At 40.0% G+C, this 21,582-nt stretch overlaps 1 protein-coding gene across 1 annotated transcript; it reads left to right on the forward strand.

Annotated features, from left to right (window-relative positions):
• Nucleotides 1-5,790: 5,790 nt before the first annotated feature.
• On the forward strand, nucleotides 5,791-19,446 carry LOC113583367 (corticotropin-releasing factor receptor 1-like; the record flags this gene model as incomplete). The annotated part of the gene is made up of 13 exons (XM_027019671.2): nucleotides 5,791-5,899; nucleotides 6,291-6,335; nucleotides 6,448-6,567; nucleotides 13,489-13,574; nucleotides 13,813-13,919; nucleotides 16,323-16,443; nucleotides 16,904-17,057; nucleotides 17,437-17,497; nucleotides 17,936-18,008; nucleotides 18,304-18,389; nucleotides 18,665-18,800; nucleotides 19,064-19,105; nucleotides 19,318-19,446. Coding segments are annotated over 13 exons (1,269 nt in total), but the record flags the coding sequence as incomplete, so codon positions are not given.
• Nucleotides 19,447-21,582: the final 2,136 nt, after the last annotated feature.

Consider the following 21,582-nt stretch of genomic DNA (forward strand, 5'->3'; position numbering starts at 1 on the left):
TTTTGCAAAATCGGTGGAGTTCCCCTTTAAATATTGTTAAGAATATAACTGTTTAGCTCAGGTTTCTCTAAAGAAGAAAACAAGACAGATGCATCATTCTGGGAACAAAGAACATAAGGTCTGTACAGTACTTTTTACATGCAGTTTTAGGACAGTGACAGAATATATGTGTTTAGAATAATCATAGTGTTTACAGTTTAGTTTCTATTCAACATTCTCAACTACTCAGGTGTGTATGTGTGCAAAAATGAACTAAATTAGTAGAGAACATTGGTGACTTAATTCTTTCTGTTTCTATGTTGTTAATATCTGTATATTTACACATATTTAACTTTATAAGTAGGAGAAATGGCGTGTCCATTAAATATGAGGATGCATAAGAGTAGAGGGGAGCAAAGGTAGTTGGATATTAAGACTGTAGTCAAGGAAACAATGCTGAAAGAGGAAAGACCAATTCCAGCAAGGTGAGAGGGGATATTTTGATATGCTCCAATGGATCTGCATCTTAGAAACTAATTCTATATAATTCTAATTCTAGGTTTTCTTTAAAAGCTATGCTGCATTTAGAATTTGGATTTTTTTTCTGTTTTAATGTTCATTTAATCTATCTCTTTCTGGATTATACAGTTCTTTGTAAATCATCTGGAAAACCAATTCTCTCATTATGAGATACTACGGACCTCACACACACACACACACACACACACACACACACACACACACACACACACACAGTTTTATTTATGTAAATGTATACCATTACATGGAGTGATCATCTATGTAAATGATAATCAAATAATGATTATAGGATATTTAATTTTGGTGTTATTAAACTTGTCAAATATATTAAACATGCCTCATGATTGATAATTGTAGCTTTGTATCCAAAGAACACAGCTGCCCACTACTGTATCCTGTTCCAATGGCCAATTTAGACAAAATGATCCCAAATATTACCTAACATTTCCAACAAATGTTTATTTGTTAAATTCTATTAGATAATAAGAATAAGAAAACAGCTCAGTAATATATGTTTTTATATGATATTCAAATAAGGTCTTTGTTTATTACCTTTAATATGACATTTTATGTGAATCGTTGTAAAAAAAATTGTTATTGTAAAAAGCTTATATTTTTATTTTATTACATAATTACTTAATAAACTGTATATGTATACATAATTTCTCATCTAATAAGAGGCTAAGTTTTCATATAAGTTTGAGACACAATCTCAAAAGCTCCAGCTGCCATTAGTTTTGGATACCTGGGACCAAAAATATTGGTAGTATGGTATAGTATTATTACTCTAGATCTGAGTGGATTTGAGTGGATCCATTTTAATTATCTACAGTCATTGTTAGGTAACAGCCAGCTGGCAAAACAGAAAATAATTACACAATTTACTTAAGAAAAGATTTAGGTAGCTGATGCCAATTTTATCTGGCGAGGCAAGCTTGAGCTACCTATGCAACAATGATTTGTAATAGCTTTGAATGCAATGACTGATGCAGCATTAAATAATTTCTGTAGCAAGTTAAAACACCATAAAGCAAAAGCAAGAATTGACAATGTACTTGCATTTTTGTGAAAATGGGCCCACAACTGGCCCAGTGAAACCATTTAGTATTATTGACCTCCTACCTACACACATACATACACACACACACACACACACACACACACACACACACACACACACACACACTCACACACTCACACACACACACACACACACACACACACACACACACACACACACACACACAACAAACAAACAAACAAAAAGCTTTTCCTGGCACCCTGTCATTTTCATTTTCATTTATTTAGGAAACAGTCAGATGAACAGTTTTATCAGCTTCTTCTTGTCCTTCACGGGAATGTACAGTTTTATCAGAAGTCAACATGCCATCTGTATCTACCTAAAGAGTTCAAAGTTCCACATTTTCTTCTCTCTCTCCTCTCCCCCTCTCTGTCTGTGCGCACGTGTGCGTGTGTGTGTGTGTGTGTGTGTGTGTGTGTGTGTGTGTGTGTGTGAAGGGTTACCTAACACATTCCGACATGTTGCAGGTGTACAATTCAGATATTACGTCCAAAGATGTGTGATCCACAATTTGTCATTTCTAAGAGCAAATGTTTGACTAAGTTGTTCAACTCAGAACAGTTAACACTTACACATAAATACTTTAATAAACACAAACACAACAATCTTGATTTCATGTCCATATTAGTCAAAACGGTTGTAAGACAGATTCTTATCACATAGGCCTTTGTAACTTTGTGAATTCTATAAATCTTTTATTCTTTCAAGAGTGTGAAACCGATTAAAACTGTCGTTTCGATTTATTATTATTATTATTATTATTGCTGTTTTTGTGAAGAACTCTGCTCTCGCAGATAATTATTAAAAGGATTGCAAACATTCTGACATGAGAGCGCTGAAGAGCCCGTCCCAGCACCTGGGTCCACCCCCTTCAGACGAGGCGACCGGGAATAGGCAAGAAAGGATCACAATACACCAATAGCTCTGGCCACGGCGAACGCTTTTTGTTTTCCCACGGACACTTGTAAGGGGGAAACGCGGTATCTATGCAAAATAAAGACGGGATGCCCGGTCGAAAGGCACTAGCGACTGATATATTTTTTGCTAATTAAATTATGAGTCGGAACGACTGGCAAATGCAGAGACCTGCGCGCTAGTGACTGGTATAAGCGAGTATTTAACGGACAATCACGCGTATCAGCGTATCAACTTTTCCTCAAAGGTTTCCGACCGAGGTTATAATTGTAACGGAAGGTCAGTTTAATTTTCAGTTTAACCGATCTTCGATTAGTTACTGAACTAAACTTGCGATGGAGGTGGTGTGGCACTAGAGCTGTTAAGTCACACAACCCGACAGTAGGTTAGAATGTTATGAGCGTAAAATGCTGTGGCATGGTTCTGTGATGGCCCTGGATACACTTTACACTGAGCCGAAATGTTTTGTTGAGTGATAACTGTCACATAGGGAAAGAAGAGAGCTCACCGAAAGAAATTAAGCCCTGCCCGAAGAAGAAGAGGACTATTTGAAATAGCTTGTCACCTGCACTAATTTACCTGCAGAGTATTACATTTTTCTAGCAGGTAGAAAGATTTTGGATGTTTCGCATTGAATTTTAATCTTCTATGCTAAAATACTTGGTTATTGTAAAAAAAAATTATTATTTTTTTCCATATCACACATCTTTACCTTATCACATTGGATTTTTGCCTCTATGAAAATTACAGGTTCCCTTCACAGTATAATACAAATTATAAACTATAAAATATTAGATCTAGATTATAATGGACCATTATTTACATATAAACCATGTAACGGCGAAAATGTTTTAAGGATCTGAGTTTTCTTCAGAAAGGTCTGCTCTAGAATGGATCAGAATGCAATGATGGAGATGTGCATCACCATCTTTGCTAAACTGAAAAAGAGAAACTAAAAAGGTCTGTTCAACCAACTAAAGACATTACTGCAGCAGCTTAACTAATGAACATATCTGCTGGGTCAATAGAGAAGAAAATGCATGTCTACTTGTTAAAGGTAAGTCTTGATTAGCTATCTTAATGGGTGAGTAGTCTACAGGTACTGACAGTTAATTAGGTGGGCTATAGCTTATTCGAGCCGAATCGAGATTGGTCTGGAGACCAAATATGAATTGTCTTGTCATGTCCTCTGGTTATTCTTTACGAACTGTCTTGGTTTGGGGCATTCAGTGGAGACCACAGATTTATCTACTATTAAGGTTTTTAAAAATTCCACCGGAATTTGTCGGAGAAATAACATGAAATGGGTAGATGCTAGATGCATTGTTGCTTTTGTGTTTGATGATATTTATTTCTTAGTTGTGAAGGTTAAAAGCAAAATTTGGATTCAGTTGATCAATGCTGTGTGCCATGATTTCACACATTTTTTGTAGGCTTAATTTGAATTCATATAGGCCTATATGGTTTTATAGTGAATGTTTTCTGGTTTCAGAACCAGTATTTACCAGTATATTTATCAGAACCAGTATAGTATTTACTCGCAATACAGGCCAACTACAGCTTGTGTTTTGGACTTCCCCGTCGCTGTTGGTCTGGTATCTTCACATAAATATTAATTACAATCTTTATTAAATAACATTTCCTGGAGCTGTCTCTTAATGAATCAGATTTGGTAAGTTCCTTTAAGCTTTAACCTTTACCAGTTTGGGCCAGTAAAGATATGTTTGCTACTGAACAGTAGTTTCAGTGCAGCAACTGGCGTTTGCTGTCATTATCTTCTTATTCACATTAATCCTACTAACATTTAACATGGGTGTGTGTGTGTGTGTGTGTGTGTGTGTGTGTGTGTGTTGGGGTTGATATCATACTTAATGCACCAATCTTAATGGAAGGCTATGGAAATCCTTACATTTTAGTCACAATCTGGAATCACATTATCCTCACAAAAGTACTGGAGTAGTAGACTAGAAAACAAGGCTACATACATTTAAATTTCAACTCCAAGCCACACTTTAAGCACACCTTGTACTGTTATGATTTGGATTACTATAGCCTGTTGGTTTATCTGTTAATTTAAACCTTGTGCAATGCCTGCACTCTCATGATGGTTTGTATTTCCCAGAATAATCTCTGTGTTATCTGTTTATACTTACTATGTATTAGGTTGGGCTAACAGACAGACAACAATGAAGTTATATATTGAGGAATTCATATAGTTTATTGATGTAACAGGCACTTAACATATTCTTGGCCAAATCTGTTGAACGAGTGATGTGTTGTTTAGTACTTCATTTTGATTAATGGAATGAATATTTAAAAAGAAATACATGTCAAATGTGAAAATGAAATACATATCAAACTTTAAAATACCAAATTTAGATTGTGTTGGCTGAGAGTGTGTGGGACCCTGGAGTATATTTTAATCATAAGCATGCTTATCTTGGGTGTGCTATTGAAATACATGCACAGACACAAAAGCACCTAGTCAGCTGCCGCGAGCATCAGTGCATGAAGCAGATAAATCTGGAACTCTGCTGTTCAGGACGGTTGGATTCGATCAGAGTTTGCCTGAACACTGGTGCAGAGTTCTTGCTCATCTATGTGCCTATACATGTCCCACCCCCCCACCCCCATTTCATAAAACAGTTAAACACACATCTCTTTCAGCTTGTCTTTACAGTGATGTATTTAATGCATCTTAGAGATGCCATGACTTATTTATTTACAAATACTGATTAATTTGTTTTTTTGTTTGTTTATCATACTGTACATTCTTATATTGTACTTTCTTTACTTCTGTGTCTTTTATAAATGGGTGCAGCAGAAATTACATTGTATAAATGTCTCCCCATCTGAAGTTTCCTTATTTCTGTCTCCGACCTTCAGATTAGGGGGAATTAAGAGTCCATCTGGAACCGGGTTTTGCTGTGTTGGGCTCGCTAATCTGAGATTGAGGGTGGGAATAGCCAGGTTTACAAGAAACTATTCCAGATAATGGTCAAATCTCTGGACTGAAAGACAAATCTAGGTCTATAGTCTGGTTTGCATTTGATAAATATGCATTTGTGAGTCTATTATAAAAGACCACGTAGATCACGTAGTAAAATTGAGCCAGTACTTGATATCATTCAGGATTGCAGTTTTCTACATATTGTAATATTCCACCAATTTTACAGTAGCCTTTTCAATAGATAGTCAGCTGAGCAATGTGCCGAGCAAACTTTTAATTTGGCCTTTTCTTTGCTCTCTCTCTATCTCTCTTGTCCTCTCTTTCTCATCCTGTTCCTCAGGTGCTGCCTGTCTTGTGTGTTGTGGTTGCCACGGTGTCAGCATCTGATCTTGCCTGCGACACAGTGCTCTTGCTGACTGCAAGAAACCACACCTGTATGTTTGTGTGTGTGTGTGTGTGTGTGTGTGTGCGCGCACATGGATTTATAAAATGCTTTAGGTCCAGATGTGATCAGATACATAGCCATCCTTGCTAAGTCACACACCTTTTTTGCTCCTCTGTCATCTGAAACATCTTTTGTTTCCTATGTTATCTCACTCTGTGGGAGCTATTTTTAGGTTTTTTAAAAGATATCAGGAGGATGATAACTCAAATAATTTGAAAGAAAATATTATATTAATTCTATAAGTTAATAGTTTCAGGGCAAAGAGAAGTTACATCACTGACATCCATACTGATTACAGACCGGTTATTAGATCATAAGTATTCATTTATAACAGCTATTTGTGCATTTGTGTTTGTTTGTTTATACCTCTATGCCTGCAGCACACTCTCTGGAGCCCTCTAATCACTCAGACAGTAATAGCTCAGGTGAGTGCCATGACCAAATTTAATAGGTGTTCCCTCAGCCAATCCGTTTCCATCCATGACTGCATGTCCTTAATCTCCCTGTGGCATGCGCGTGAGTGTTTGTTTGCATCAGGTGTATTTTGCAGAACGTCCATTGATGGCATTGGAACGTGCTGGCCGAGGAGTACGGCAGGGGACGTGGTGTCGCATCCCTGCCCGGAGTTCCTCTACGGCGTCCGATACAACACGACCAGTAAGAAAGTCACCCATTACACTTCACACACCACTAGTGCCATTGCACAGACCAATCAGAACGCAATGTGACACAGGGTCAATTTTCTTAGAACAACACTAAGCTTAAGCCTATACTAATTAATAAATTCAAGACTAGGTCAAGACTAGGCTTAATCTAAGTCCAGAAATCTGGCCCACAGTGCTCAGCAGGGCCAGTATAAATTAAGGCCACCACTTATAGTGCTACATAAGCACTCAATTGCTGGAAGAAGGTAACCTTGCAACTCTACCAGGGTACCAGAGCCATGGCTCTGATCAGCTGAAATCTGCAGAGGTTCCCCAGGACAATAACATGTTCATGTTCACGTTCTGTGTTGATAGTTTACCATGTGCCTGAACTGGCCTCTCAGCTACCCTTGGTCACCATATCATGACCTCACCCACTCTGGTAGCAACACCCCTTTTCACTCTCATTACTCTCAGTCTCTCTCTCTCTCTCTCTCTCTCTCTGTCTCTCTCTCTCACTCACACACCTACACACACACACACACTCACACACACACACACAAGGCTCTAGGTCACATATTCATACCATATTCATCTGTTTAATCTCTCCCTCTTTCTCTCTCTCATGTTGTATCTGATTTCAGGGTCACATTTGGCATCAGAGTCAAATGAAGTGTCTGCTTTGGATTAACTAAATCCTTAAAATCTTATGAAATCTCTTTTTGGTCTGTTTGTCATTTGGCAGGGAAGTAAAATTTAGGACAGGGCTGATTAATAACGTGTTTTATTCATTTTTAATGTGGTGTTTGTCTTTGACAGATCTGTGCATCTTTGAGTGTGTTGTTTACTAGTTGTTAGGTTTGTGTTTATAATTTTGGATTATGGAATATAATTAGATAAAGCATGGTGAAGCAAATGGAAAGAATACTAACAGAGACAAGAACAAGAAGTACCTGTGCCTTAGATCATTTTGATTTTATTACTTTAATCAGATCAACATTCAGTATATTACTAGCTTGGCACATCCATGTTAGACAATGTGTAGTATGTGATCAAGCAGAAAAGTATTCTTCACTGCTTTATTTAGCATTATTATTCATCAGTGTCACATAGTAATCATTCAATGAACTTAAATACACACAGAAACACAGAAATAAATATTAAAATAGAATAGAGGTACTATCCTTTGCACACTCACACTCACATGCACTTGCGCACACACATACAACTGCATACACACCCACAAACAACCAGCAGTCATTATCATAAATAAAGTCATCATAAATAAGCACTGTGTTATTAACAAACTATCATTTTGGTTAAAGATAAGATTACACAATCAATTTCATAGATTATAAAAAAGCATGTGAGCCTTTAGAAAAATGATATATCTAGTGGGCACTAACCACAGACGAAAGGTACTGCTGAACTAAATACATTTACATTTAAGGCATTTAGCAGACACTCTTAGCCAGAGTGACATACAAAAGTGATTTGTTATTTACTCATAGAAAAAATCCTAGTACAGTAGGTTTGATTCTAACATACCAATGAACTAGAATAATGTAGAATACAGGGATGAATGCTGATACCTAGAAGTGCTAGAGTTTGTTAAACAACAAACAATACCCTACAATAAGTATTAAATTAGTCAGTCAATATGGGAGCAGTGTTAGTTGTCCTTTAAATATTCTGAAAATAGATGGGTTTTCAGTCTGCGTTTGAAGACTGCAAGGCACTCAGCTGTCCGGACAGCAAGTGAGAGTTCATGCCACCATCTTGGAGCCAGGACAGAAAATAGTCTTTATGCTTGTTGTCCATGAGACCTGAAGCAAGGTATTTCAAGCCGAGCCATACTTGAGGTTCGAAGTACTCGAGGTATGGGTCGTGCTTTGACCATTGACCTCATGTATAAAGGGGCTGGTCCATTTTTGGCTTTGTAGGCAAGCATCAAGGTTTTAAATCTGATGCATGCAGCTACAGGGAGCCAATGAAAGGAGCGCAGCAGTGGAGTAACGTGTGAACTTTGGAAGATTGAAGACCAGTCGTGCTGCTGCATTCTGGACAAGTTGTAGAGGTTGATGGCTCTTAGAGGAAGACTAGCAAGTAGCGAGTTGCAGTAGTCTAGCTTTGAGATCACAAGAGACTCCACAAGCACCTGGGTAGCTTTCTGTGAAAGAAAGGGTCGAATCCTTCATATGTTACAAAGGAGGAATCTGCAAGACCGGGTTAAGTGGTGGGCTGTCATCCATGACGCAATGTCAGTCAAGCATAATGAGATACATCTGGAGACCTGCTTGTCATAGGGTGGAAAAGAAAGAAATAATTGAATGTCATCAACATAGCAGTGGTAGGAGAAACCATGAGAAGATATTACATCACCAAGAGAATGAGTATACAAAGAGAAGAGAAAGGGGCCCAATACTGAGCCCTGTCGAACACCAGTGGAGAGTCTACACGGTTTAAATGTGGATCCTCTCCATGTCACCTGATAGAACCTTCCATCCAGATAGGACTGAAACCATCTCCAAGCAGAGCCAGTCACACCAAGCCTGGAAAGAACAGAGAGAAGAATATTGTGGTTCACTGTGTCAACGGCTGCTCAGAGGTCTAGAAGAATCAAAACAGATGACTGTTTGGCAGCTTTAGCAGCATGAAGTTTCTCAGTCACTGTTATGAGGGCCGTTTCTGTAGAATGTGCCGGTTTGTAGCCAGACTGATTGGGGATCATGCAGCTGGTTCTGGGTGAGAAAGAGACAATTTATTATAAACTGCTTGTTCAAGGGCTTTTGAGAGGAAAGAGAGTAGTGATACTGGTTTGTAGTTGGTAACGCTGGAGCTGAGCTGTCAAGTGTGGCCTTCTTGAGAATTAGTAGCACTGTGGCGGTTTTGAATGCAGTAGGCATGTATCCAGAAGATAAAGAGTTGTTGATGATGACAGGTGAAAGGAAGCAGATCTCTTGTGATTGTCTGGAACAGAGTGGAAGGAATTGGATCCAGTGGACATGTAGTTGGATTGCTGGAAGTCAGGAGTTGACGAATTTCATCTGAGGAGAGAGGAGAAAAAGAAGTCACAGAATTGGAAGTGGGGAATTCACATAGGTTGGAGGAGTGGGAACAGAGGAAAAGGACTGGCGGATTGCTGCAACCTTCTCCTCAAAGAAGGTGATAAAATCTTCCAGAGTAAGAGATGAGGAAAGAGGGGAAGGATTAAGGAGAGAAGAAAAAATAGTGAAGAGCTTGCGTGGATCAGATGATGATTCAAATTTCTCTCTGTAGTGGGATGACTTTGCAGATGTTACTTCCAGTGAGAACTTGGTAAGGAGAGACTTGTATGAGTTGAGGTCTGAATCTACGTGAGATTTCCTCCACCACCTCCCTGCAGTCCTTAGTTCTCTCCTCTGGCAGCGAAGTGTTTGTTAACCAGGGGGCAGATGGGCAGGACTTAGCAGGTCTAGAGGAGAGGAGGCACAGAAGATTCATTGATGAGGAGAGTGTAGTAATGAAAGTATTTATAACTGTATCCAAAGAGAGAGAGGATAGAGAGTCAGGGTGAGGAAGGGTGGACAAAATAGTAGAAGCAAGGGAAGAAGGAGTTATGGAGTGCAGATTGCGACAGAGGGAGGAGGAACATGTTGGAGAGGACTGGATGGAAAGAGAAGGAAGGGAGAGAGAGAAGGATAGAAAGTGATGGTCTGAGAGGTGCAGAGGGGTGACTGCGATGTCTGATGTGGTGGTACGGGTTGAAGATCAGGTCCAGAACATTGCCTGCTTTGTGAGTCGGAGGAGAGTGGTTGAGGGTGAGGTCAAATGCTGTCAACAGCAGAAGGATGCAGGAGGAATGCAGCTTGTCTGATGGAAGGTTGAAGTCACCAAGGAGAATGAGTGGATTTCCTTCAATGGGGAATTGACTCAGAAGGATGTCGAGCTCATCAACAAAGTGATCTAGGGAACCTGGAAGGTGGTAGATGACAATGATATGACGTTTGGTGGGGAAAGACACTGTAATGGCATGAAATTCAAAAGAGGAGATGGAAAGTGTAGAGAAGGAAAGTGGAGTGAAAAGCCACTCTCGAGACATTAGTAAACCTGTGCCACCACCCCTGCCAAGATACCTTGGAGAATGGGTAAATGAAAAGGCAGAGGACAGGGCACCCTATGTTGCCATAGGAACCATAATGCCATGGATGGGCGAATGTGATAGAACCTTAATGCATGGCTCCTGACGCACAAAACAAAAAACTAACAAAAAAACAAGAAACAGGAAACAGAACAAAGACTAGACTGGTACAGACACAAAACAGGACACTGAACCATGTAATGGACTACAGATTGCACAAATGATACCTGGAATGGAACATAGACAGACACAGGCACAGGTACAGATACGGTCAAGGGCACAGGGATTGAAACAGATGCAGACATAGGGACTGATACAGGCACTACAACAGGAATTGGGACTTGAATAACCATAGACATTAACATAGTGTCTGGAACAGGTGAAGGGAGGAACATGGGGGTAGGAACAGGTACTGACCTGGCAGCCAGGACACCAACAAGGAGGCCTCAGAAGTCACTGACCGGCTGCATGATGTGGCCTCAGGAATCTTGAGCATCACGGGAGGCCCACGCAAAGTAGCCATTAGGGGCACAGGAGAGCCTCAAGGTGCGGCCACTGGGACTAGCCTGGCACACGGCATGAGGACAGGCCTGGCATGTAGCGTGGGAACAGGCAGATCGTCTTCCTTCAGAGTTCAGAGGCGCAGCTCTGGCAGGCAATGGGTGTAGGGGCGCAGCATCAATCAGCAGCGTGTCCAGGGGTGTGGCTGCTGATGCTGGCATGTTCAGTGACACTGCAGACTAAGTTTGAGCTTCTCAGAGGGTGCCGGACATGACCTGTGCATCCCTGAGCATGCCAGACTCAGCTTGTATGTCCCAGAGTGCACCGTACATGGCCTGTGCATCTTCAAGTGCGCCGGATGTAGCCTGTGCCTCCTCGAGCGTGCCGAGGTCCAGAAACTGGCCGTCACATTCCCCGCCAGGGTCCTGGGGCCTGTAGCACAGGGGAGCACTGAGAAAGTGAAGCTTCTGTGCAGTCCCTCAGGCCCCTAGTCCCCTCCACATGTCCCATGTGGCAGGCCTGCTGGGCCTTGAGGGCCCGATGCAGGTACATAGAGACCCACACAAAAAATACATGGACGCCTCCACCTCGGAGGTCATAGTCTTGGGCTGAGGAGCAGGATCAGGCTGGGACTCCAATAGGGAGACAGAGGAAACCTCCAACAGTGGAACAGACTCAGGTAGGCTCTTAGACATCCTTTTTTATGCTTCCTCCAGCTGGGCTTAGCTTGAACTGTTTGAGTCATTAGGGAAAGCAGGTCATTTGTAGGCTGAGTAGAAATGGTCTATTGCAGACCATTACCATATACATCTAACAGGGCTCTAATGTCAGCCATGATGCAACAAATGTGACTCTCTCCCGACCCAGAAGTATCACACTCCTAGAGCCAGTCCAGGGTGTCCACTAGCCGATGTGCAGTCAGCCTCCAGAAATGTCTGTCATCAGTAGTCCCATTAAGAAGCTTGAGGAAGTCAGATGCTTTAGTTAATAATGTCCTCTAGATCTCTGCATACTCATGTCATGCATATGGTAACTGCCAACTCCAATTTAGACGAAGTCCTCTGTAACGCTCTGAGTGCAAACAGAGATAGAGTCGCATGCAGTATGGTGAATGCAGTTTATTAGAGAACATGGATAGTCCACAGTTGTAATCCAGAAAACATAAACCAAGGTTGTACATCCAGAAAGCAGTTCACGAAGCAACCAAAACAGGGAACAAGCAAAGAGGATAATCCAATGAAACATGCAGAAATCCAAATAACCAGGGAAACACACACAATAACAACTGCACATAACATGAGTTGACGAGACTACACAACAACTGAACACAAACACGGGGTTTAACAAGGACTAACAAGATAGAAGTGATTACAATAGCAGATAATGAAACTAACTAGGGGGAAGAACCAAAAGAATCCATAACAAGGAAACAAAACCAGGAAGTAGTGGTGTTGCCGTGGGAATCGCGATGCCAGGGAGGAGCAAATGTGATGGCATATAGATTTTGTGTTTTATCTTTAATCTTATGTATATCTTATATATAGTAAATAAATATATATATATGTATATATTTGTGTGTGTGTATATATATATATGTATATATATATATATATATATATATATATATATATATATATATATATATATATATATATATATATATATATATATATATATATATATATATATATAAAGAAACCTTTTTCTGCATTCTCACCACAAAAGTTGGCATCAGAGGTTTGCAAAGGAACATCTGTTTCATTTTGGAAACAAGTCTTGTTGACTGATGATGTTAAAATATAAATTACATTTTTTTTGGTTGCAATGAGCAAAGGGATGTTTAGAGAAAAAAGTGTGCAGGGCTTCATAAAAGGAACAACTCTCCAACTGTTATACTTGCCAAAGGGGGTGTTACTAAGTACTGACCATGCAGGGTGCCCAAACTGTTGATTCAGGAACTTCTTTTGTTATTTTGAAACTGTAGAAGATATAAATTAAGTGATATTGCTCAAATTGTAACACTATATAAGGGCCCAGTCTTTCAGCAGTTAGTATCTAAGATGGGGTTAAATGTGAATCAATCATAGAAATAGCTTGGCTGCTGTCCACCTTTTCAGCATTTCAGAGATGCTCTTATCCAGTGACTTACAGATATTTATCAGTATCTAAGCATGTGTGCTTTCTGAGAACTGAATCTGTGTCCAGAGTGTTACCAGCACACCACTTCTGCTAAACAACCAGGTGAGTCACAGGACCATATCACTTTGGTAATTCTACAATTCCTCCAACTTATGTCGTCTTATTTCTCTTTAGATAAAATTTTTAGAAAGTGTCTTGCCAATGGGACCTGGGCTTCCAAAGGCAACTACTCTCAGTGCAAAGCTATTCTCAATACGCAGGTAACACACATGCAAATACAGATGTACTCACACACACTCATGCAGATCATAATGACGCTGTGGTAATGTTTGTGACCATTGTTATAATGTACTATTGAGAGAAATCAAATTTTGTGATTGTAGAAAGATGGGAAATATATATTTTTCTTCAGGACTTGATGAATATTGAGTGTGTATGTGTGTGTGTGTGTGTGTGTGTGTGTGTGTGTGTGTGTGTGTGTGTGTGTGTGTGTTTCAGAAGAAGAGCAAGCTGCATTATCAAATAGCTGTCATCATTAACTATATGGGTCATTGTTTGTCTCTGTTAACACTCCTCTTTGCTTTCACACTCTTCTTACGACTCAGGTAAGCCTAGAACCACTAAGAGTCACACTCTGGATTGATGGCATTAATATTACTAATGACCTATACAACACTAAGGGTTTTGTAACAGATTTATTATAGTATGTATTGTATGTGATGTTCTTCATATTTACATTTCTAGGTCATCTTCCATGGACATAATGTACACATACAATGTTGCACACAGCGCTTTTGAAAAAGCTTTATTAGATTTTTGATTGGTGCCTTGGCATAAGATGTTTTTTTTTCAGTTATCCAGTACATCCATGCTGTTTTCTGGTCTAGAAACCTCCATCTGGATCCCAAGGGTGTTAAACAGACAAACTAGGCCAGGCTTCTGTCTAGCCATCAGAATAACAACAATAGCTCAGACTCAAACCCCCGCACTGCAACAGTATGCTCACTCAGCAGGGTGTGTGTGTGTGTGTGTGTGCGTGTGTGTGTGTGTGTGTGTGTGTGTGTGTGTGTGTGTGTGTGTGTGTAGATATGTGTGGGTGCGTGCATGGATGCACAAGCTCTACATTATTTTGTTATGTGCTGTCTTATCTATTAGTTTTGAGTAATAAGTTATAACCTGAACACCTGAAGCATTCTCTGTTTAAGTTATTTTATTCAGTTATGGCCTTTAAGAATTCTGTGTGTTTATGGACCCCACCTCAATGGCAGCTGTTCCTCTCTAGCTGTGCCAATAGAAATTATGCATTTTACAGCTGTTTTCCCTTCTTTTTATTGTCCTTTGAATCCAGCATCAGAGTGACCCAGGGCAAGTTCTAGACTAACGCCCATCTGTGTTTGCCAAGCAGACGCAGCAATTGGCTAATCAACGTATCTCCTAAGCAACCAGTGGGTAGTCAGACTTGTAAGCATACTGTTCGCCTGAAACATGGAACTGGAATTTCATAGGCAGTCTGTCTTTCAAGGTGCAAAGAGATTTGATGAATGAACTTCATCAAAGTGGAGCACAGGCACTTGCAAGTCACTCTCCTGTGTGGTACACAAAAAACCTAGATTGGTGGGTTAGTGGTGTAATTGCTAGAGGACTGTAATGCTTTCTTAGATGCATGTTTTGCATTGACATTTGTAGATCCGGCATAGTCAAGGAAGATCCCGAAAAGGCGAAATTCAAGGCCAAGATGGAAAGAGTTCAGGGAGGGGTAATTTCAGACCTGAGAGGAAAGTTTGTTCCTGAACACTAGAGTAGTGAGATTTGGCCTTACAAGTATTAAATCTTACGATAATCCAGCGTGAAAGGATCTCATCTTGGAAAGGATCTCATCTTCTGTAGCTTCTGTTTGTAGCAAGGGTCGAAACAGGAGCTCTAGGATCTGGTAGCATACGTAATACATACCGAGAAGGCTTAGACGGTCATCCATCACCAACCCCAAAGTTCTTAGCAGTATGTGAGGGATGAACTTGTCAAGATGGCTCAATGTCCAAGGATGGATGCAAGAAAAGTAGTTGTTTATCATCTGCGAGACATGCAGCAATGGTTAGGTCTCCAGTACTAGTGGCCAACTTGCCCAAAATATCTTTTATGCTTTTCCACACAAAAAAGTGTTCAGTGACCTGAAACTACAGCAGTCATCAGGATAAAAATAATAAATAAATCTAAAATATAAATAAGGTTTGCAGTGACATTCCCCACCCCCACCCCCTGGAGCAACAGATCCGAGGTGATCACCTAATAGTTTATGTAAGATGAGTTGCATTTTTAGAGCCATGGTTTGTCCTGGGAAATGCAGCATCTCTGGGAAGTGTTATGTTCTTGTGAGTTTTACAACATGTTCATCTCCCCTTTTACTGTGGTGTGTGTGTGTGTGTGTGTGTGTGTGTGTGTGTGTGTGTGTGTGTGTGTGTGTGTGTGTGTGTGTGTGTGTGTGTGTGTGTGTGTGTGTGTATACATGATTGGTGGCAGGGGCAGTCAACCTTCACAGGTTTTACATTTACTCATTTTATGTGATGTACCAACAGCTAAGCATGTGAAAAGCTCATCCTCAAAAACATAATTACGCAGTCTGGAATTCCAAATTTCCAGATCTCTCCAGAACTGAAAACAACAAACATACAAACCACCACCACCAATTACTGCTGTGTTTGTTTTGTGACACACAATGGGGCATTCATACTACATGATGTAAAGTAATCAGTATTTCCAATCATAAAGACCCCCAATTTCCTCACAAATAGTCATATACAAAAACAGTAGATATTTAGACTATTTACAGACCTTTTCTTTCTTTTTTTTTGACTGGCTGACAGTGTTTCTTGATAAATAAGTGTTCACATCTGTAGTAATATGGTAATATCACTACAAATAACTACAAAAAAACAATGAAAGTGATATTCTTTATTATCTTTAGATTGTCTCTCACTCTCTGTTACTCTCTTTCTCTTTTTGTTTCTTAGGTGTATCCGTTGTCTAAGGAACATCATCCACTGGAATCTCATCTCCGCCTTCATCTTGAGAAACACCACATGGTTCATTGTTCAGCTTAGCATGAATCCTGATGTCCACGAGAGCAATGTGGTGAGAGGCTGCAATTTGGATTAGCCTGATTCAAAACCAGAAAAGAGCCTGTCATAGTAGCCAGTTTTAGCTTGGCTTCATGTGAAGTTGCTGAGTTTTACAGATTTTATTTTAATGTTCTTAAACTACCCAGTGACCCAGTGTCAGGTTTTTCTGTCTTGATTCAGTTCTTGTGTAGCAAGCTATGAAAGTGAATGTAATCTGCCCAGCCCTGCCGACCCCACCCGTATTCTCTCTCCCTCTTTGAAAGGTGATAAATAATTTTCTTTCAGATGCATGGTTAAGACAATGGTGCACAACAGAACCCTCTCCCTGTCTCCAAGTTGAATTAACAAAGTGATACCAGATCTGAAATCTTCTCAAAACATCCTCAGAAGACACTGTAAGAACAGGCCAATTCTCAAACAGCGCCCCCCTACCCTCACCCATATTTTCTCTACCTCTTCTCTTCTCTCTCTAGCTATGGTGCCGCCTGGTGACAACTGCATATAATTACTTCCACATGGCCAGTTTTTTTTGGATGTTTGGGGAAGGCTGCTACCTGCACACAGCCATCGTCTTGACATACTCCACTGACAGGCTCAAGGAGTGGATGTTCGCCTGTATCGGATGGTGTAAGACATTATGAATACTTGAGTACTCTGCTAGCATGGTTACAGCAGAAAAGCAGTTATATCACAAAGGAACAATACTACATCACTGGATAAGAAGCTGATTCATCGTGTCAGCCAAGCAAATGTACAAATATTTGGTATTTTCAGCTGGTGTGTGCTTGTTTGGGCAACAGTTATGAGAGCTGTGAGAAAATGTTTGATAAATTAAGATTGATTTTTAAAGGAACATTTAGTGGAAATTTCTGTGGAATATGTCTACTGGCCTCTGTTTAGCATAAAGTGTTTGAATGTTCATTGCTTCATTCAGGAAGAGCTGTTCTTGTTTGTAAAAGTCAAAGTCAAATTTATTTATATAGTGCTTATGATTGCTTTTTTCCAGGTATTCCCTTTCCAATTATTGTAGCCTGGGCAATTGGGAAGCTTTACTATGACAACGAGAAGTATGTCTATTTTTAATATCCAAAAAGTAAACATCTGTAAAGGTTGTTAATGCTGTTAATGTATTAGATTGCTTGGTGACTCATTAGACTGAAAGTTGTATAACTGATATTAAACAATTACATTAAGTCCATTTCTAGAAAGCCAAATAATTATATTATTACACTAAAATTTATAATCAGCTCAAAGTGATTTGGTTTAATTGCCATCTGATAGGCTTAATGTATTGAAATTAGTAAAAACAAAAAGAGCATGGTAACAAAATGCTTGGATATTTTTCTGTCTTCACTTTAAAGGACAAATCAGTTGTATGACCGTTATGACCATTTGGAGAGTTCCAGAGGAATCTTGCCTTATTCCAGAGGAAACTTGCCTAATCCTCCAGAATCTTGTAATTGTTACCATTTTTACTCTGTATCTCATGTTTTTCCAAACTTCAGGTGCTGGTTTGGGAAGAGAGCAGGCATGTACACAGACTACATTTACCAGGGCCCAATGATATTGGTGCTTATGGTGAGGACACTTTGTTGACTATATTTAAAACATGCTGTCAGCTGAATGTAAAGGTGCGGTCTCATAGAACAGTGCTGTTGTCCTGTTTATACACCTGTAATACTCACTGTTATTATATAAAATCTCACAAACTGTGCAGCATATGTCCATTCTGCTGCTTCTGCTGTCACTGTTAGGAATGGCCATCTTTTGTAAAGGTGAGATAGACTGAGATTGCATTTGCCTGCAGTTGTGCATTTTGTTGTACCCTATGTCAGAACCCCCATGACTAAATTAACTTGTCCTTGTCCTACAGATTAATTTAATCTTCCTCTTCAATATTGTGAGGATCCTCATAACCAAACTCAGGGCCTCCACCACCTCAGAAACCATTCAGTACAGGTGCATGCACAAGCACATATTCAAAACATACACACACACACACACACACACAGGTACACACACACTTGCACAAAACATGAAAACATCACACAACTACACCTGCTTAGAAACCTTTCAGTCCAAGTGCTTACACACAAAAACAGCACATAGCTCTGATCATTCCTTGGATGATGGGAATTGTTTGAACTCCTTCTAAGTTGCTTCCAAGTTTAGTTTCTCAGTTTAAGTGTCTCTCTTTGTGTTCTGGCCTCTTTTGTCCATCCATACCTCTGCAGGAAGGCAGTGAAGGCAACACTGGTTCTTCTGCCTCTGCTGGGGATCACCTACATGCTGTTCTTTGTAAACCCAGGAGAAGACGAGATCTCCCAAATTGTCTTCATCTACTTCAACTCCTTCCTCCAATCCTTTCAGGTAGGTTTTGTGTACTTGCACCACGGAGGGACAGCAAAGGTAGTAGTGTATACACAGAGGAATCAGGGCTCACAGCAAGCTGTACTACTGTAGAAACAATGGACCAACAGCAGTGGACCATTTCATATAGGACCCAAAGTCTGAATGCAGCTAAGGGTGTGATGGGTGCATTCTTTTTCTCTGTGAAACTTCCATGCTCCTATCAGGGTTCCACATTGGTATTCCTATATGCTGATGTGTTTCCTCCTCTCTCTCTCCTTCAGGGTTTCTTTGTGTCTGTGTTCTACTGTTTTCTGAACAGTGAGGTAAGTACAGCTCAGTCCTCCAGCGTTTTGTCTCACTCCTTGTGTTGTTCGCCCATGTGCTTGAGCTCAACACTGTTATGATGCTTTCACTTTGTAACGTGTATTACATTTACAATTACAGCACTTAGTAGACACTCTTGCCCAGACCAGCTTATAATTGTTTGTTTGTTTGTGTGTGTGTGTGTGTGTGTGTGTGTGTGCGTGTTTTGCAGGTGCACTCAGTGGTACGGAAGCGATGTCACCGCTGGCAGGACAAACATTCCATACGCAGAGCAAAGTCCATTCCCACCTCAACCTCCCGCCTCAGCTTCCACAGTATCAAGCAGACGACATCTGTCTGAGGGGGTGGAGCCTAGGGGTGGAGCAAGGCAGAGGGGAGGCGGGAGCATGACTTAATTATATTCAAGACAGTGATCTCCTGACTGATCTATAATTATGTATTTATTATAGATCAGTGGCTACTTTAACTGAGAAAGACAAATACCCAAAGGGATTTGCAAGGAATCAGTACATTAGTGGCACAGAGAGCCTCATGTTTGGCTAGAATCCCATCAGGCTTTGCAACAGTGCTGAGCATCCCACTGGGCAGTTACATAAAAGACTCTAATGGCAGTGCAAGCAAAGGTCACAGGTAAAGGTCACAGATAAAGGAGGAGACAGAAGGTTCTGTCACTCCAAAAGGGAGTGTTTTTCCATACACAGTCAGAGACAGCACTTTCAATCCCTCTATTACACTGGAATTATCTGACGTTTGACACCCCAAATATGAGGAAGGTCCTTGCTGAATTGTGTTCATGGGTATAATTGTTTGTTTGTGTGTGTGTGTGTGTGTGTGTGTGTGTGTGTGTGTGTGTGTGTGTGTGTGAAAGAGAGAGAGAGACAGAGAGAATCTTCAAAAGGTAGCAATTTTGGCCAGTTGAAGGAGGCAAAATACATGTAAATAAATGTAAATAAATAAATAAATAAATACCAGACTGACACAATCTTAAAATATTGATCTCACTCTTTTTCTTTTTTCTTATGGCAAAGAGGCATTTCAGTGCACAGTGACTGCTGTCGGTGGTTGACTATGAGCACTTACTCAAAGTATAAAACGCTCTGACATCACTGAACAGCATAGTGCTGTTTCAGCTACCCTAGCTCATAGTGATCAATGATACTGTCATTTTTGCATTTCAATGATGTTAAGGGATTTTTGTTTGGTTGGTTTTAGCATACACATTTAGTGTCTTCTGCGAATGTTTTGAGAAGATTTCTGATCTGGTATCACTTTGTTAATTCAACTTGGAGACAGGGAGAGGGTTCTGATGTGCACCATTGTCTTAACCACGCATCTGAAAGAAATTTATTTATCACCTTTCAAACAATGTTTTATTATTGATACATTTCTAATTAATTGTGTGAGTTAATATTATGAGATAGTCCACTCTTCAATCAGTTACCCACGAGCAGCAACAAAACAAAGTTTTTAACTGAAAAACAAATCAATGTTATTGATAAAACTTGTCATGTTGTGATTTTACCATGAGCAATGGAGTTTGGGGCATTTGTTTAATTTCTCTTCAGTGTTTATTGAGTTAAGTGTGAATAACCAGCTTTACATATACACAGTAGACCTGCCTGACTAGTGCATAAATCACGAATATGCATATCATGGCATGCAGAACATGCAAATAGGCCAAGCAAAGTATGCAGACCAAAACTTACTTCTGGACATACACCCCATCCACTGCCAACAAGTTCAATCAGTTGCACCTCCAACTGGAGAGTCTGTTATAACTCCATGGTACAATGATGTTAATCTTCATTATATTTTGTGTTACAATTTTGGATATCAAAGCCATCTCATTGCATTCCACAAATTTGAAAAACAACGGTAAGATTTTCCCCAAGTGTTCATTTGTGTCATTGTTATTACTGGTCTTTTACATTTACTTTCACATTTTCTGCATTTAGCAGACACTTTAGTCCAGAGAGACTTACAAACGTGCCGTATGCACAGAATCAACTAATCAAGAGTCAAAGCATTGAAGTGTAATATTCAGCACAGAAATCCAAAACATTCAGCACAATGTGCTTTGACCCACGCTAAGATGCAACAAACTGATATACTTGCTAAATTTTAAAAACATGTGTATATGCTTATCCGCTTTTCTTTTAAATAACGATTTGGTTTCAAGTTTCCTTACTTCTCAGTACGCCATTTATCTCCTGCCACTTGTTTGTAATCAATCACTTTGATTGACTGAGTTCCGCATGAAGCGATATAACGCGACTCATGACATGTAAGCTCTATGGGGCTCTTACATTGATTACATTGGTTCATCACATCGGTTGGGACAGAAGCTATCCTAGGTCCGAATTCTGTTATTGATTACCTCTACCATATACGAAGGGCTGTTACGCGACGTGACGTTGTGTGCTCTTCAGTGACATGCATCTTATCCATCCATAAATTAAAGAATGTGTCATTTTTA

This window comes from Electrophorus electricus, chromosome 10 (genome assembly GCF_013358815.1).
Source record: "Electrophorus electricus isolate fEleEle1 chromosome 10, fEleEle1.pri, whole genome shotgun sequence".
Lineage (NCBI taxonomy): Eukaryota > Metazoa > Chordata > Actinopteri > Gymnotiformes > Gymnotidae > Electrophorus > Electrophorus electricus.